The sequence below is a fragment of the Manacus vitellinus genome, unplaced genomic scaffold, assembly GCF_001715985.3.
Source record: "Manacus vitellinus isolate BGI_N305 unplaced genomic scaffold, ASM171598v3 scaffold_143_pilon, whole genome shotgun sequence".
Taxonomy (NCBI): domain Eukaryota; kingdom Metazoa; phylum Chordata; class Aves; order Passeriformes; family Pipridae; genus Manacus; species Manacus vitellinus.
Window position 1 is genome coordinate 43,931 of NW_021939025.1, and position 16,676 is coordinate 60,606.

The 16,676-nt window shown below is 49.0% G+C and overlaps 3 protein-coding genes across 3 annotated transcripts in view; 2 read left to right on the forward strand and 1 right to left on the reverse strand.

The window, feature by feature from the left end:
- Nucleotides 1–3,309: 3,309 nt before the first annotated feature.
- Nucleotides 3,310–12,827, reverse strand: LOC103761801 (guanylyl cyclase-activating protein 1-like). Its single transcript, XM_008928418.2, has 4 exons — nucleotides 12,630–12,827; nucleotides 6,401–6,550; nucleotides 4,609–4,699; nucleotides 3,310–3,606 (listed from the first exon to the last, which is right to left on the reverse strand). The coding sequence occupies exons 1-4, from the start codon at nucleotides 12,825–12,827 to the stop codon at nucleotides 3,479–3,481; spliced, it is 567 nt and encodes a 188-aa protein (XP_008926666.1). The 3' UTR covers nucleotides 3,310–3,478.
- LOC108638968 (acrosin-like) lies at nucleotides 8,356–10,683 on the forward strand. Its single transcript, XM_029958167.1, has 4 exons — nucleotides 8,356–8,531; nucleotides 8,711–8,976; nucleotides 9,337–9,470; nucleotides 10,068–10,683. The coding sequence occupies exons 1-4, from the start codon at nucleotides 8,464–8,466 to the stop codon at nucleotides 10,509–10,511; spliced, it is 912 nt and encodes a 303-aa protein (XP_029814027.1). The 5' UTR covers nucleotides 8,356–8,463; the 3' UTR covers nucleotides 10,512–10,683.
- Nucleotides 12,828–16,606: 3,779 nt separating the features above from the next.
- The window catches only part of GOLGB1 (golgin B1), a 37,432-nt gene continuing 37,362 nt past the window's right edge, over nucleotides 16,607–16,676 (forward strand). Inside the window, exon 1 of the mRNA XM_029958160.1 lies at nucleotides 16,607–16,645. The gene's annotated coding sequence lies outside the window, so the exon portion shown is untranslated. The remainder of the gene's footprint in view (nucleotides 16,646–16,676) is intronic.

Consider the following 16,676-nt stretch of genomic DNA (forward strand, 5'->3'; position numbering starts at 1 on the left):
AAGGATTTATCAGAAGAAGCAGTTTCAGGTTTCATCTCCAAACGCTTTGGAAAGCCTTTTTTCATCAAAGTCCTTGGCAATTTTCTCGTAAGAATGAAAGCAAGCACTGGCAGGACAAAGAGAGCTAGAGAAAGAGAAATTCCCAAGGGACAGAGAGGGAGGAATGGAAAAATAGGGAACTGGAGCTGGGGCCAAGCAGAGAGAGGGAAGAAGGGGGGAAAAAAGGGATCTGGAGCTGAACAGAGGGATGGCAAAGTAATATGATAATGATGCAGATGCAACCTTCCCTGCTCTTTGACTCTGCTGGGATGGGACACTGATCCCCCCATGCTGAGCCCCCAGTGCAACCTCGCACACCCCAACAGGGCTCCAGGTAGCTGCCACCACTGAGTCCAGCTCCAAGCAGTGCCCACTGTCCCTCCCCACTGTGTTGAGAACGTTAACATCCTAGCCATATTCTCTAATCCTAAACCCCTAACTAAAACCCCTGTTCTCTAATCCTAAAACTCCTAACTCCAAACCCTCACCCTACACCAGAGAAGTTATGGGCTTCCCATCCTTGGAGATATTTGAAAACCCTCATGTGCTGAATCTAAACCATAGCTCTAGATTCTACCCTCCTAATTCTTCTGTTCTTTCATCAAAGGGAACAGTTCCAAGATAAGTTAATTGTACACTTTTTAAATCTTAACTGTACAAAGAAAGCCAAGTAGATCAAAAAACAATTATCTCCCTGTCCTAGTTTCAGACACAGCCTCAGTGTTACTGATAACACCTCGTGTGTTTGTTGGGGGGTGGAAGGGACTCTCTCTGGCATTTTGCATGTACATCACTGTCTCTTTTGTATGCTTTTGTTATTAATATTGTTACTGTTGATTTTCTTATCTCATTGCTGTTTCCAATATATTGATCTTATCTCAACTCATGATCTTTGCCTTTTGTGCCTCCAATTCTCCTGTCTGGCCACCCGAACTGAACTGGGGAAGCCTTTCTAGCACTCCCCTCCTCAGCTGGACAGGCGAGAGGAAATACAACAAAAGCTCATGAGTTGAGATAAGGACTGGAAGAGGTCATTCACCCATTACCATCACAGACAAAACAGACCTGACTTGGAGAAATTAAAGGAATTTATTACCAATCAAAATCACACTAGGATAATGAGAAGCAAAACAAATCTTAAAAACACCTTCCCCCCCCACCTCTTCCTCCTTCCCAGGCTTAACTTTATTCCTGATTCTCTCCCTCCTCCCCGCCAGCAGTGCAGGGATATGGAAATGGAGGTTATGGTCAGTTCATGTCGCTGCTTCCCCCTCAGGGAGGGGAGTCCTTGCCCTGCTGCAGCATGGAGTCCCTCTCAGAGGACACAGTCCTCCATGAACTTGCCCAACATGAGTCCTTCCCATGGGCTGTGGTTCTTCATGAGCTGCTCCAGTGCAGGGTCTTTCCTGCAGGTTCCATCCTTCAAGAACTGCTCCAGTGTGGGTCCTTCTTGCAAGTTCAGTCCTTCAGGAACTGCTCCAGTGTGGGTCCTTCCACAGCATGAGTCCTTCCACAGGGTGAGTCCTTCAGGAACGGCTCCAGTGTGGGCCCTTCCATGGGGTCAGTCCTTCAGGAACTGTTCCAGCATGTGTTTCTCTCCACAGGCCCTGCCAGGACCCTCCCAGGATCCTGGCGTAACCACTGGATCACAGCCTCCTTCAGCATCCACCTGCTCCGACATGGGGCTCTTCCATGGGCTGCAGGTGGATTTCTGCTCCCCTGTGGACCTCCATGGGCTGCACCATTGGCTGCAGGGGAATCTCAGCTCCAGCACATTTAACAGCATCTCTTCCCCTTCCTTCTTCACCGACTTTTGTGTCTGCAGAGCTATTCCTCTCACATATTCTCACTCCTCTCTTCTCTGGCTGCAATTGCTTCTGCCCAATAACTTTTTTCCTTCTTGAATACCTTATCCCCAGGGTGTCACTGCCATCTCTGCTGGGCTCAGCCTTGGCCAGCGGTGGGTCCATCCTGGAGACAGCTGCCATTGGCTCTGCTGGACAAGGGGGAAACTTCTGGCAGCTTCTCACAGAAGCCACTCCTGTAGGTGCCCACCCCACCCCCCCGCAGCCAAAAGGTGGCCACGCAAACCCAACACACATGTGAACATCACAGAAGCTTAAATATGAACAAGAATAAGTCCAGTCTAAAGTCTGCAAGTTCTTCCTCCTGCACAGGAAAAACATGCCAGCTATGGCATAGGCACTCAGCTGAACTTTTCCTGCATTCTTCTTTCCTTCTGGTTCTCTCTCTGAAGTCAAAGGAGCTTCTGATCATGACCTTATCTAATGTCAGTGAACAAGACACTTTGCTGAGGTTCTATCCGTGCTACATCACTCTTCCCACCCTGTACAGAGAGCCCTTTGTGGCAGCACAGAGTATTAACTTCACTCTGGCATTCACATGAACAGCAGGATTCACAAGTCACCTTGCTGAGATGTTTGTTTTGATTAGGTTGTCTCCTCAAGACCAAAATAAAACACCAATGAAGAACATGTGAAGCAACAAGATCATCTTCACATACTTCATTTATCATAGAGTCACAGAACGGTTTGGGTTGGAAGGGACCTCAAAGATCATCTAGTTCCAACCCTATGCCATTGGCAGGGATGCCACTCACTAGTTCAGGTTGCTCCAAGCCCTGTTCAACCTGGCCTTGAACACTTTCAGGGATTCACTTGTATGAGAAGAGAATAAGCAGGGCAACAAGTGTATAAAAGATTTGATCTCTCAAGTAATGCTTTGGGAAACTGAGCAGCATATTTTCTCTGGTTACAGAAGCTGCTCCAGACTGTTGAGTTGTTTGGTAGAGTTCTTTGATCACAGAAAGCTCAAACATCTGCATTGCTGACAGTGCAGCTGGGACAGATTTGTCACTATCAGACTGGTTTTTCTTCCAGTTCCTGTGATCTTATGACTAAAACTACTCCTGTAGAGACTAACAAATAGAAGCACATCTGGTATGGACAACCATGCTGGTGTTTATGAACCAATGTCATGACAAGAGCAGCACAAGTTACATTCTTTTGACAGTTCTCTACGTTGATAACAGTTTGAAGCTCTTCTTTTGTACATGTCATCATCCAGTTCTGCTAGTGTTCTTCACAAACTTGGCATTACCTTCAGTCCATTGCAAAGTGACAATCTGGGACACAGAATAAGGAGGAAATTTGTGCCCTGAAATTTGGTCTTTAAATTTTAGGAAGTCAAGTCAAATACTGACACGCAGATCCAGTTTTCTGAACCTGTCCTGCATTTACGTGGCTAAGCTTCAGTATTTGTACAGGAACGTGCACTCAGATAAAAATTTAGCAGTGTCTTTCTGTTCCTACTTCCATATTCATGTTTATGGAAATTTTGTTTTAAAAAATGGTGTCTCTCCTTCCTTGTGTTTCTATACCCTTCTGTCTATAGGCACAGCATTTTCTCTCAGCTGGATTTATATACTATGCCGACGGTTGTTGATCATGGCCACAATGTGAGACAGGTCCAAACTTTTCATCATAACCTGCATGAACTCCTCGTCTTTCCTTGCTCCCTCCACAAATTCATCCAGAGAAAGTTCACCTGTGTCAGACACAAACAAAAGGCATCAGAATCCACATTTGACAGGAAAAGGAGTACAGCAATCTAACCTTAGACACCACTTACTATACAGGCACTGTTCTAAAGCACTGAGGCCTCAGAGAGTCTTAATTTTTGTGAAACATAACCTTCCTTTTTTCCTGTAGAAAGGAAGGGATACATAAGAAAGAACAGAGGAAGTGTGTGGCTAAGGAGTGGGATCATAGCATCCTGTAAATAAGGCTGGATTATCCACCTCCTTTTTGGCCCAACCTGTCATAGTCATAACCTGTCCTATACTTGCTGGTTTTCATGGATAAAAGAAGTGATAGAGGGAGGCTATGACGGGCAGAAATATATTTTCTGTCCTAGGCCAAAAAGCCCTTGTGCAGGGAAGCAGCTCAGCAGAGTTATTCTGGAATAACAAAAGAGCCTGTTAGGAGGTCATGAGTACCTGAAGTAGTAAGGAAAGAAATATCTCTCAGGGACGTACAGTGACTACAGTGGTGTTGATCACCTTTTGACTGAGCACCTCATGTGATTGCTGTACTGCCTGCAATAGACCCAGTGAAGAAACTCTGAACTTCAACATTAAATTCCAGTTCTTCCTTTCCCTGCTGAAATACGTAGGAACAGCTGGGGCCATTTGTTAATATTTCCCACTTCTAACTGGTATAAGCTACACAGCAACATATAAAAAGGAAACAAAACAAAACAAAACAAAACAAAACAAAACAAAACACCACTCCAAAACCCCAGTACCAAACTCATGTGAACAGAACACAGATCACACTCAGCACAGGGAACAAATCTGGACATATTGATTATGTATGATGCAAGGAGAAAAATGCCTTTTGATTAATGGAGAATGGATTACTGGCTGAGAGTGCATATAAAAAGAAAATATGAAATGAAGAGGCATAAAGTTCAATCAAGAAAGGAAGACATGGATGTTTCTCTGTAGAACAGACTATCTGAGCTGGATGGCAAAGGCAGGAATCTTACCATCTCCATTCACATCAATCCTGTCAAAGACTCGGTTGGTGAACTCTTCTGCACTAGTTTCATGGTCACCACCATTAATAGCTCGAATAGCCTAAAATGAAAGAGCAAGAAGAAGAGTGTGCCTAATGGCTCCAAGAGTGATAGTGATGATTCCATTGCAGCAGGTCAGCATAGATTCAGAATAAGACAGTCATACCTAGCACTTTCCCTGTACAAATGAACCAGAATCAGAGGAAAACACAATACAAATCATCAGGCCTTATGGCTGGCACTTAATGGTGCAAAGGGAGGATGGTTCTGGAGCATGGAATGAGCAGCAAAACCCAGAGGATCACCCTAAGTCTGCTTAGGTACAGTTTAGGTACTACAGAAATGGCAGAATCAGGATCCACCTGATTGATCCACTTTGGCCCAGTCGGTGACCCTGTGGCCCACCAAACCCCAGGAACACTGTCAAACACCCTCTGCATTTGACATTATGAAATTCCTTTGTTATGCTGTGGTCATTTATTTCTACTCTTGCTTTCCCAATTTCCATTTATATACTGCTTCCTGTGTGTCTGGCTTCTCCTGAAAGCTCATTAGAAATTAATTTTTGGCTTGAGAAAGGTAAAGCATTATCCACTACTGTTTACTACAATTCTTCTTATTTTACAACTACATAGAACACAGTTCTCTTTGCTTTCCATGCCTAATTATCTTGTTTGTTTAAGGAAGTCAATGAAATATGTGATTCCAGAGCCTTTATACTGATTTCTAAGACTATTCATTTTCTAATTTTGATATTTGATAATTTTCTTCATTCTTTTTCAAATGCTATTTTACTAAAATCAAGAATCACCTCAGCAACTTCCTAAGGCTGCCAAAAAAGACACTGAACTACACTTACAAAATTCAAAGGGCAATAAATTGCTTGCCACCAATTGTTGCCTATGGGACTTGTTTCTTAAGAGCTCTATGTTAACTATTGCTATCTGTTGCTTCACTGTAATGTCTGAGTATTTCTATTGCAAGTTATTACTAGGAGGCTGTATATTATTAGTCATTGATTTTGGTTTGGTCTCTTTGATACTCAGCACTAAAATGCATATCCAGATGAGAATGCATTACTAACATCTTAGTGCTTTTATTTGTGGACAGCTTAGGCTTCAAATCTTTATCGAATCAATTTCCTGACCTTTCATATTCAGAAATGTAATTTATTTGGGGTCTGTAATTTATTTGAATCTTTCCTGCATCTTGGTAATTTCCCACTGTCCACAAAATAATCTGAACTTGCAGCATAATTAATTCTGAGATATTCATAGTGATCTTAATACCAGTAGTTCCAACTCTGTCCAGAGTAGCTATTCGTATACAATCCTTTCCATTCACAATCATTCTTCTTCAAGTTGTTTGCTGGTGTCAGATATGGTTTTTTGCATTTATATTTAGGAGCTGGCTCTAAAAAACAAACTGGGAGTAACTCTCCGACTTCTCATGGGTAAAAGGACATGTGAAGGACACATTGCAGAGATGGCAACTGACAGCTGGAGTCTGAAACCTTGGAAAGTCCAATTTAGGTGCTAGACAGCTAAAACAATTTTATGCTTAGCTATGCTGCAACATATGCTGTGGTGGCAGAGTCTGTCAAGTCTGCTTATTGCATTACGGGACGGTGGGGAATTCTGCTCAAAGAAAGGATGATGTAAAGATCTCACCCATGATGATCCATATGGGGAACAGAAAAGTGTTACTTGTGTGATTTTGTCTTTAAGGAAAGAGGAAAGAACACAGCCCCCTAGAGATTCACCTTAATAATGTTGAGCAGTTCATGGCGATCAATGCAGCCATTGCCATCTACATCATAGAGCTTGAAATACCACCGCAACTTCTGCTCCATCTTCCCTCGGAGAACGAGGCTGAGGGCAGCCACATATTCCATGAAGTCAATATACCCATCCTGGGAGAAAACAAAAACTGAACTGTGACAGGAATAAACTGAGGGAGTTACAGCTCTGGAACTGTTTTACTGTTTATTGCTCCTTAGGTTCACAACTGAAAGAGAAGGGCAAACAAATGGCACACGGACTTGGACTTAGGAAAAACCTTTAGTGCACACACACATATATTCAATTCCTCCAGCCAATAAATACCTGGATTCCTAAAGTTATGACTTATTGCATATCTAGGCTCCTCTCTTCTCACCACCTGCAGTGGAGGAACCTACCACTCCTCATGGCCAGTGTGAACAAACCCCCCTCTGTCCACTAAAGCTGACTGCCTTTGGTCTGCTGGGAGAGAACACTGAGCCCTGGCTGCAAGTTTCCTCTGCTAGTCTGCTCTGCCTTTATGGGAAACTATGCTATTTCACTAAGCCATAGATCTCTTCTCCATCCTCTGGGAAATAAAATGATTAGGGATGTTTTTTAAAATACATAGAATATGATTTGATCAGTGGAAAAATTGTCTGTATTTAGGTTTTCAACACTCCATTTCTTGATTGTACAAAGGATCTCAAAAAGCCCTTATTTCTTCTGTAAGGAAAAATGCCAGACAGTAAAGGTTTGTAAGCCTTAGATTTAACACTAAAATTTGAAGTGGTTAAAAACAAACTACAAATAAAACACTTATCTCCATCAAAGATTCCAAATAACTACTTCAACAAATTATAGAGCAGAAAAATGAAACTTTCATTTATTGAGGTACTGGAATAAGGTCAGATGCCTTTCTGGAATGGATGGAAATAAACATATGTAAAAGGAGAATGTAGTGAACTAGCAGTGCACTACTGTTTTACAGCAAGGCTCACAACATTTAAAATATTCACGCAGGGTGGGAAGAAGGGCATGACAGGCTGAGAGAGTTGGGGCTGGTCAGCCTGGAGAAGACTCCATGGAGAACTTAGAGCCCCTTCCAGTACCTAAGGGGGGCTTAAAAGAAGGCCAGAGAGGAACTTTGGACAAGAGCATGTAGTGACAGGACAAGGGGGAAATGGCCTTAAGCAGAAGGAGTGCAAATTTAGATCAGATGTTAGGAAGGAATTCTTGGCTGGGAGGGTGGGCAGGCCCTGGCCCAGGTTGCCCAGAGAAGCTGTGGCTGCCCCTGGATCCCTGGAAGTGTCCAAGGCCAGGCTGGACAGGGCTTGGAGCAACCTGGGCCAGTGGAAGGTGTCCCTGCCCATGGCAGGGGTGGCACTGGGTGGTTGTTAAAGTCCCTTCCCACCCAAACCATTCCCTGGCTCTGTGACTCGGTGTCCCTCCCTGCCATGCCCAGCACACGGAACCGGCCCCTCTGTGACATCAGCCCCGGGTCAGGGGCACTGTGGGTGCTGTGGGCACAACGCTGGTGGCTGTGCTGGAGGTGACCCCAGGTCCTGGCACTGCCACGTGCGCTGGCACCGATGGCTTGGCTGTGGCTCCTGGTCCTGCTGGCCCTGGCCAGGCCGGTGCATGGCACTGGGGACACATGCAGGTCAGTGGCCCCATTTAGGGGTTCCACAGAGGGGCCCTGTTTGTTCCCCACAGCCACACCCCAGTGTCCTGATCCCCATGGAGAAGCCTCAGTCCCTGGCCAGCAGCCACGTGCTGGCACAGCTCATCTGCAGGGCTCCACTAGATCCAGGGGGACAGATGTGCCCTCGGGGGTCCCTGGCCCTGCTGCCCCTCAGCACCAAGCAGGGAGCTATAACGAGCAGGGCAGTGATGGCTTTGTGCTTTCAGAAGGACCTGCGGGCTCCAGCCCATGGCTTCCGACCACAACTCGATGGCTTTGGCCGACGGCACGTCCCGCGTCGTGGGTGGCACCGGTGTCCAGCCGGGGGCCTGGCCCGGCATCGTCAGCATCCAGGCCACCTGGAAGAATGGCACGTGGCACATGTGCTCGGGTGTCCTCCTCAGCTTCCAGTGGGTCCTCACGGTCGCCCACTGCTTCATCAGGGCCGGGTAAGGAGGGGCAGGGACAGGGGTGTCCCCACAGCTCGGGCGGGTGCCCAGGTCACAGCACCACGTGCTGCTCCCGTCCGGCTCTTTCCTCTCTGCTTCCCTCTCTCCCTTGGGAAGCAGAAGGCTGGGAAGCTGCCACAGTCCGTGGCTCTGCTCCCTCTCACCCCTCTCTCCATCAGGGACGTCTACCGGTGGGACGTGGTGATCGGGGCCACGGATCTGACTCAGCCGGGCCCCGAGGCCGAGGTGAGGCACATCCAGAGGATCCTGGTGCACCAGCACTACGTGGCTGCCACGGCAAGGAACGACATTGCCCTGCTGGAGCTGGACCGGCCCGTGGAGTGCAGTGACTACATCCAGCTGGGCTGTGTGCCCGACACCTCGGTGAGGGTCTCTGAGCTGAAATCCTGCTACATCGCGGGATGGAGTTTCGCCACACCAGGAGGTGAGGCCCTACAAGGACGTGCCCTGAGGGTGCAATGGGCACCCCATGGACATGGGCTGGGCACCCCGGAGACATGGGCTGGGCATCCCATGGACATGGGCTGGACACCCCATGGACATGGGCTGGGCACAACCACAGTCCAGCTGTGGCTGCAGGACATCAGCAGGGCCAGGTCTCGGAGCAGCCTGGGCTGGGGGAAGGGGTCCCTGCCCAGAGTGGGGGGTGGCACTGGATGAGCTTTAAGGTCCCTTCCACCCAAACCATTCTGTGACTCTGTGAAGGCACTCCCAGGCAGGGGAGGGGACTGGCACTGAGCCGATGGGGGCTCATTCCCCTCTTTTCCTACAACTCCTGGACCAGATGTGGTGCTGCAGGAGGCCAAGGTTCACCTCATGGACACAGAGCTCTGTAACAGCAGCCGGTGGTACGGGGGGGCCGTGCACCCCGAAAACCTGTGTGCTGGGTACCCGCAGGGCGGCATCGACACCTGCCAGGTGGGAGCGTGGCACCAGTCCCTCAGCCCCGACAGCACAGGGACCCTGACCCCAAACATGGCACGGGCTGGGCCTGGGTCCCCTCGGGTCCCCATCACTGCCAGGGCTGCCCTGTCCCATATCCCCTCTCCCAGGGCTGCCCTGTGCCCTGTCCCCTATCCCAGGGCTGCCCTGTCCCATGCCCCTATCCCAGGGCTGCCCTCCCCTTACCCATCCACGGGTCCCTGTCCCCTATCCCAGGGCTGCCCTGTCCCATGTCCCCTATCCCAAGGCTGCCCTCTCCTTCCCCATCCCACAGGCCCCCCGCCGTGTCCCCTTGTCCCCAAGGCCTGGCTCTGCCCACAAAGCCCATCCAGTGCTCCTGGCAGCCCTGAGCTGCAGATGTGACCCTGGATCATCCATCCTCTGCACATCTGGGACCACTGTGCAGAGATGGGACAGCCCCCAGCCTGCTCCCAGCCGAGGTTCTGGAGGCTCCAGCCCCCAGGCAGAGCCTTCCGTGCTGGGAATGTGGCTCTGGCAGGGGCTGGGAGAGAGGAGCCAGCCCTGCTGCTGCAGCAGCCCCCCACAAACCCTGAGCCCTCTCTCCTGCCACAGGGGGACAGTGGGGGTCCCCTCGTCTGCAAGGACAAGAGAGCTGACTACTTCTGGCTGGTGGGGCTGAGCAGCTGGGGAAGAGGCTGTGACAAAGCCAGGCACCCCGGGATCTACACCTCCACTCAGCACTTCTACAACTGGATCCTGGTCCAGACGGGCCTGAGCCCAGCAGAAAGAGCCGGTCCAGAACCAGAGCCAGCCATCACCTCGACCCCCGAGCAGTATCTGAGGCCAGTGACAGAGCCAGACATCAGCCTGACCCCTGAGCAGCATCTGAGGCCAGCGCCAGAGCCAGACATCAGCCTGACCCCCAAGCACAGCCAGAGACCGGCACCGAGCTCCTCGGCCTCGTTAATGCCCACGGCATTCCCACTCCTCATCCTGGTGCAATTCCTGAACCTGCTGCAGGACTTCCTGCCTTTCCTGAAGGACAAAAAGGCTTAAGCAGCGGGATGAGCGGGATCCAGGGCTACAGTGGGCCACGGCCATTTCCTGCTGGGCCAAAGGTAGCCTTGGGGCCAGAGGCTGCTCTGTCCTGCCCAGGCTGCTCCGCTGCACCCACACCGATGCTGACGTGACCGGGGTGTTGAAATAAAGTTTCTGTGCTCCTCATTAACTGTGTTTTCAGCCCTGCTCAGTGCACCCATGGGCTGGGAAAGTCCCTGCTCTGTCAGTCTGCTGGGCTGTTCACATTCGTTCTTCAGCCTGGAGAAGGCTCCAGGGAGAGCTCAGTGCCCCTTCTGGGGCCTAAGGGGGTTTAATAAAGGGGAAGAATGGCTTTTTACATGAGCAGGTCATGATAGGACAAGAAGGAATGTTTTTAATCTAACAGAGGGGAGATTTGGAATACATTTTGGGAAGGAGTTGTTACTCGGTGAGGGGGGAGGCCCTGGCACAGGTTGCCCAGAGAAGCTGTAGCTGCCCCATCCCTGGAAGTGTCCAAGGCCAGATTGGATGGGGCTTGGAGCAACCTGGTTTAGTGGAAAATGTCCCTGCCCATGGCAGGGAGGTTAGAATGAGATGATCTTTAAGGTCCCTTCCAACTCAAACTGTTCTATAATTCTATGGTTGCAATTTATAAAATCAGTCTATTGAAAATTTATCCTCTGTCTTCAGCACAGTTCTCAGAATCTGAAAGTCCAGAGGGCAGATGATTCCATCCATCATGTCTGTATTACTACAGGCTGGATCTTCCTCTGGGTGTTCTTGTTCATAAAAGAAGCTAAAGGAGCTTAGATTAAATGACTAATAACAGACTAAGGTTAACTGACTGATGTAGGTCCATCCCCACTAGCTGCCATGCTCTTTCTTCATTCCTCTTGAGATCACTATCACTTTATTTAGATGATAGCCTTTTATCTTTTCTGACCAAGAGTCTTCTTAAAACATTGTTTACCACATAATGCAGGGCTCACAGGAGAACTCTGGAATGCACAATTCTTGAACAAATTTTCAAGTCCTTAAAGATTTAAAGAAATAAGAGAGGTAAAGTGAAAGAAAGACTTGTGCAAAATCTGTAAAGATTTTACTTTTGTTTATGAAACTGCTTCTTATCACAATCACTATCCTGGGCACAGAGGACTTTGGGATGAGAAAGGATATTCTTTGAGATCTGTAGTCATTTCCAGTCATTATGCTCACTACAAGACCTCAGCTATCCTAATGGAGCCTGGCTGCTCCTCTCTTTAATTTTGTAATATTCCTTAGCATTCCTTAACTCCTTATGCTGTCTCACATGTCCAAACTAACATTCTTTGCTCAGTGCCTGGGTTTTCCTTCTTCAAGACTGATCCCGTGATTTCCCACCTGGCTCACATGCCTCGTGACTGGATCCTCCTTGGCTCCATTCCAGAACCGTGGAGCAGAGAGCAAAGCTGAATTTTCCCAAAGACAGATTTCTTTGTTATTGAGATTACAGGCCTGCAAGCATAGGCTGAGGTATATACAGATAAAAAGCATGCAAAAGTGAGGGCCATTGCATGCTTAAAGGAATTATGGGGGCTACTGCTTGTTACCAGTGGTCACCTATCACAGAGAGGAACACTACCCACCCCTCACTGCTGTTCCACACAGCACAGCTGGCACCCAGCAGAGCCACAGAGGTTGTCTGCCCATGCACTGCTTGTTTGGCTGCCAAATGCCCGGAAATTACTTCTCTGTCAATGCTATAATGACTTCTATTCTGTCTGATTCCTGTGGTCTCTACAATCTCATACAGATATATTTTTGAATAATAAGAACATGTAAGAAAAAGTATAATGAAATTAGCATTTTGATAGTCAAACAAGGCCAAGTCAAATAATATGCAATAAGAAATTCTCAAAATTCAAAGATGAACTTGGAAAAGGTAAGTAGTAATCAGGTATTATTACCTATGGTTATGTTATCTATGTCATTATCTACGCACATTCATTTGCTCCTTGCATTTAGCTACTTTAATTAGCATCCCTCAGCAGCTTTCCACACCAATATTTCTGAGAGAGAAGCGAGGACTCTAAAAGTGCAGGAGTTGGTTCACTTTCAAGCAGCACGAGACAGTTAATTCCTTGCAGGAGAACTCACCTTGTTCATATCAAACGTGCGGAACATCTGCTCAATGTACCTGTTGGCCTCCGGATCGAGCCCTCGAAGCCCAAAGAACTGCTTAAATTCGTGCTCTGTCAGCTGTCCAGAAGGACACTCCGTCATGAACTTCTTGTACCAGTGGTGGATCTCAACAGCCTGTAGGTCATCCACTGTGGAGCTGCTGTTGTTTCCCATGAGTGTCTGTGGTCAGAAGAATGATGCTACGGGAGTGATCCTCTTCCTCCCGTGGCTCTCACAGCACTGCCTGTCTGCTCCTGTCCACGTTCAACAGTTATGGGAGGGATCTAACTTTCTGCAAGCCAATTATAAACATTAATCCTCTTAGAGGCTGGTCTACAAATCAGAAAGTTTCAATGATACAAACAGTCTTCTTAGAATGGATGCAAGATAATCTAGTAAATCACTGCTATTTCAGGAGCTAAACCAGAAAGGGTGAGAAGGTTAATCAGACACTGGCATCGGGAGCTATACTGGTTTGGTAGACTACCCTGGTTTTAACCTTGATATAATTATACATGAAGATAAGAGGAAATGGCTATGAGATGTGGGATGTGAGGTTAAGTAAGGATCTACTCCTCTAACTGGATTTGATAGTGTGTTTTCTCAAACAGACATGTTGAATAACTGGGTGAGTAGGACCAGAAGGTGTTACAGAAGTGGCCCAGTACAAGAGTGAGGCTATGTGGGGAAAACCTCACCTCCACGCACACAAAGTGGCACAGAGGAACAGTGGCAGGTGGGGGAATCCTAGTAATGCCCTAGCCTGGCTAATCCCAGAATCACCACAGACCTGCAGTCAACCCAGGAAAGGTTCATCTGCACAAAGCAGTAGGAACAAAGAGAGACAACCACAGGCTGGGGACCAAATAACCCCGTAGGAGAAATGAAGGCCCTGTCCCAGCTCCTTCTAAGTCTGTCACAGGGGAGCCATCAGCCCCATGGGCCTAGAGATGACACCGTCATGGTGAGTGAACAGAAGTTGTCAGAATACCTTACAGACCAAGTGGGTACTGCCTGGGGCATGGAAAACATGGTGCAGGGGAAGAGCATCTGTGGATTTATTGCACAAGACTCACAATGGGATGTTTAGGGGAGGAAGGAAAGGTGGGAAAAGGAATGGGTCTAGGCAGTTTGGGGATGAACAAGCACAGGAAAATGGAGGGAAAGTGGATACAAGAGGTTTGTTGTATGTAGAATGGTGTTGGTCAGTACAAATGTCTAGCCATACCCTGTGCTGGATCAGCACAGTCTTTCCTGTCTTCTAACATTTCTACCTCTTTTTTTCTGTCTGCACAGGGCTGTGCTCTGGACAGATGTGTGCATGGGGATTTGAGTGCCCACAACTGGACTGAGTGAGACTATGTCAGTCTATGATCACCAGTGACATCAAGCCAGACTAGCCAGCCCGTAGATTGTTTTGGGAATCAGGTGTGTGTATGTCTTTGTTAGTGAGACCACTGGAGTAGCTGACTATTGGAAGGACCAGGGGTCCAGCCCAACAGCTGGAGAGACTGAAGGTGTGGGGTTGAGGGAGATCCACTTGTCTGTGTGTTTCTCTGTGCAGGAGACAGAGAGGGACCCACAGTGTACATGTCTGTTGGTATGTTGGCGTGTGCAAGGGAACATGTACCAGCGACTGAGGTGGGGATGTGCACCTTGAGTGTCTGGCATGTCCATGTGCCAGCAGCTGGAGAGACCAGGCATCGAGAGCCAGCTGCTGGGCAGGCTGGATGTCTAAGCCCACCTACTGTGTGTATTTGCCACTGATAGATCTTCACAGAATCACAGAATGGTCTGGGTTGCAAGAGACCTTAAAGGTCGTCTGATTCCACTCCCTGCCATGGGCAGGGGCACCTTCCACTGAAGCAGGCAGAGTCAAGTAGTAGAGGGGGAGAATCCCCTCCCTTGACCTGCTGCCGTGTTTCTTTTGATGGAGCCCAGGATACAGTGGGCTCCCTGGGCTGTGAGCACACTTTGCTGGTCCATATTCAGTTTTGCATTCACCAAGACCCCAAGTCCTTCTCCACTGGAGAGGACTGCTTTCAATCCACTCGTCACCCAGCCTGTACCTGTGTTTGGGATTGCCCCAGTCCAGGTGCAGGACCTTGCACTTGGCCTTGTTGAACTTCATGAGGTTGGCACGAGCCCTTCTCTCTACCCTGTCCAGGTCCTTCTGAGTGCCCCATCCCTTCCCTCTACAGTATCAACCACACTACTTTAAATATACACTTAAAGCCAAAATTTGTTTTTAGTATAATAGAAATTTTAACAGTCTAGTTCATGAGTCATTATTAATTACAGTAAGCAAAAAAAAAATAATGTAGGCCAAGTACTTATATACAAGAAAAAAGTTGCACTAGTAGCAATAATCAAATTAAAATTGCAACACACCTGCCTTGTTTCTGTGCTTTTTCTGGTGTTACACTCACCTGCCTGCTGCTCCTCTGGGTATTAAGATCTGTGGTTCCCTCGGATGCTTGCAGGGGGGATGGGAATGTCATGGCAAGTTGTTAGCATCCGGAGTCCTTCACTGGAGGAATGTGATGTTCTTGTTAATGGTTTCCTCATCCTCTCTTCTTTTTGTCTTTTTTCCCCTTTCTTCTCTTTCCTTCCACTTAGACTCATGTATGCACGTGTTAGAGTTGGAAATATCTCATTCTACCTAGAATAACTGCTTGTTATGACTAGCTATCTAGGACCACGGTTGTACTACACAGAGATAAATAAGCAAAATAAAGTAGCCATAGTTTATTTTGACATTAGAGGAATTGCTCTCACAGCTGAACCAAGTGAACAAAACTGCAGGAAGGGTGTGAAAAATTCAGACACGCCTGTCAAGCCTTGTCCTGAGGCCTTGTGAACTCAGAACAGAGCCTGTGGCCATTCAGGAATACGGGTGCATCCAAATGCACACACCAACACGTGATGGGGATGGTCAGAGGAGAGGGAACTGGGCTGCTCAGGCTTCATGAACTCTTGCCTTACACCTGGCTGGGGGCACCCTCTGGGACCAGTGCAGGCCAGGAGATAAATGGATGGAGAGTTCTGAAGAGTGACTCAAAGAAAACAAAAAACTGGACAGGAGCTGGCAGTGTGTACATCCCCACTAGTGTGGGCAGCAGGGGAGGGGGGATTCTGTCCCTCTGCTCTACTCTTGTAAGACCTCCCCTGCAGAGCTGCTCCAGCCCTGGGGAACAGCAGCAGGAGGACGTGGAGCTGCTGGAGAGAGTCCAGGGGAGGCCCCGGAGCTGCTGCCAGGCTGGAGCCCCTCTGCTCTGGAGCCAGGCTGGGAGAGCTGGGGGGGTTCCCCTGGAGAAGAGAAGGCTCCACGGAGACCTTACTGCAGCCTTTCCGTACGGAGAGGGAGCTTAGAAGAAAGACAAAAATCTTTTTCTGCCAAGGGCTGTAACGCCCTACAAGGGACAACTGTGCACGAGGGCAGCTTTGCACTGGGTACATTCACAAGTGCCCAAGGCCAGGCTGCACGAGGCTTGGAGCTACCTAGTGTAGTGGGACGGCGCCCCCGCCAAAGTGGCAGGGGCTGTGGGACTGGACGATCCTTTAGGTGTCTGTTCCGCCCATCCGACACCAGTCCCGGGACTTGGGGCCCCCCGCCTGCGGGCGCTCTCCAGCACCGAACGGGCGGGCCCCGAACCGCCCGGGCCCCCGCCCCGCCGACCGGAGCCCGCGCGGCTGATTGGTCGCTGCTTTGCTAATTGGGGCGGGGCCGTCACCAAGGCCTCCTCGGATTGGTGACTTTGGTGCCATGTTGCAGGACAACGATGGGCATCGCGGCTGCTGCTCGCGTCGCGATGGCTGGCAGTTCCCACGTCCATCTTCAAGTTCCGGCAGGTCACTGTCGGCGCTCCGGGGCGGAAGGCGGTGGCGTGTCCGGTGGTGAAGGTGGCGGCGGGAAGGGAGTGGCGGCGGCGGGGGCCGGTGGTGGCCTCGCGAGCTGCCTCATCGCGCTGGCCTCTCCGGCCGTGCGGCAGGTCAGTGCCTCCGCTTCGGTGCCGTCCCCCC

What these genes read in the sequence shown, in the direction of transcription:
- LOC108638968 (XM_029958167.1), top strand. Translation starts at nt 8,464, where the DNA reads ATGTGCTCGGGTGTCCTCCTCAGCTTCCAGTGGGTCCTCACGGTCGCC. An exon ending in GAGTTTCGCCACACCAGGAG is followed by an intron (nt 8,977 to 9,336) that starts GTGAGGCCCTAC and finishes CTCCTGGACCAG; the next exon opens with ATGTGGTGCTGCAGGAGGCC. An exon ending in GCGGCATCGACACCTGCCAG is followed by an intron (nt 9,471 to 10,067) that starts GTGGGAGCGTGG and finishes CTCCTGCCACAG; the next exon opens with GGGGACAGTGGGGGTCCCCT.
- LOC103761801 (XM_008928418.2), bottom strand. Translation starts at nt 12,827, where the DNA reads ATGGGAAACAACAGCAGCTCCACAGTGGATGACCTACAGGCTGTTGAG. An exon ending in AACTGCTCAACATTATTAAG is followed by an intron (nt 4,700 to 6,400) that starts GTGAATCTCTAG and finishes CTTTCATTTTAG; the next exon opens with GCTATTCGAGCTATTAATGG. An exon ending in GATTGATGTGAATGGAGATG is followed by an intron (nt 3,607 to 4,608) that starts GTAAGATTCCTG and finishes TGTCTGACACAG; the next exon opens with GTGAACTTTCTCTGGATGAA.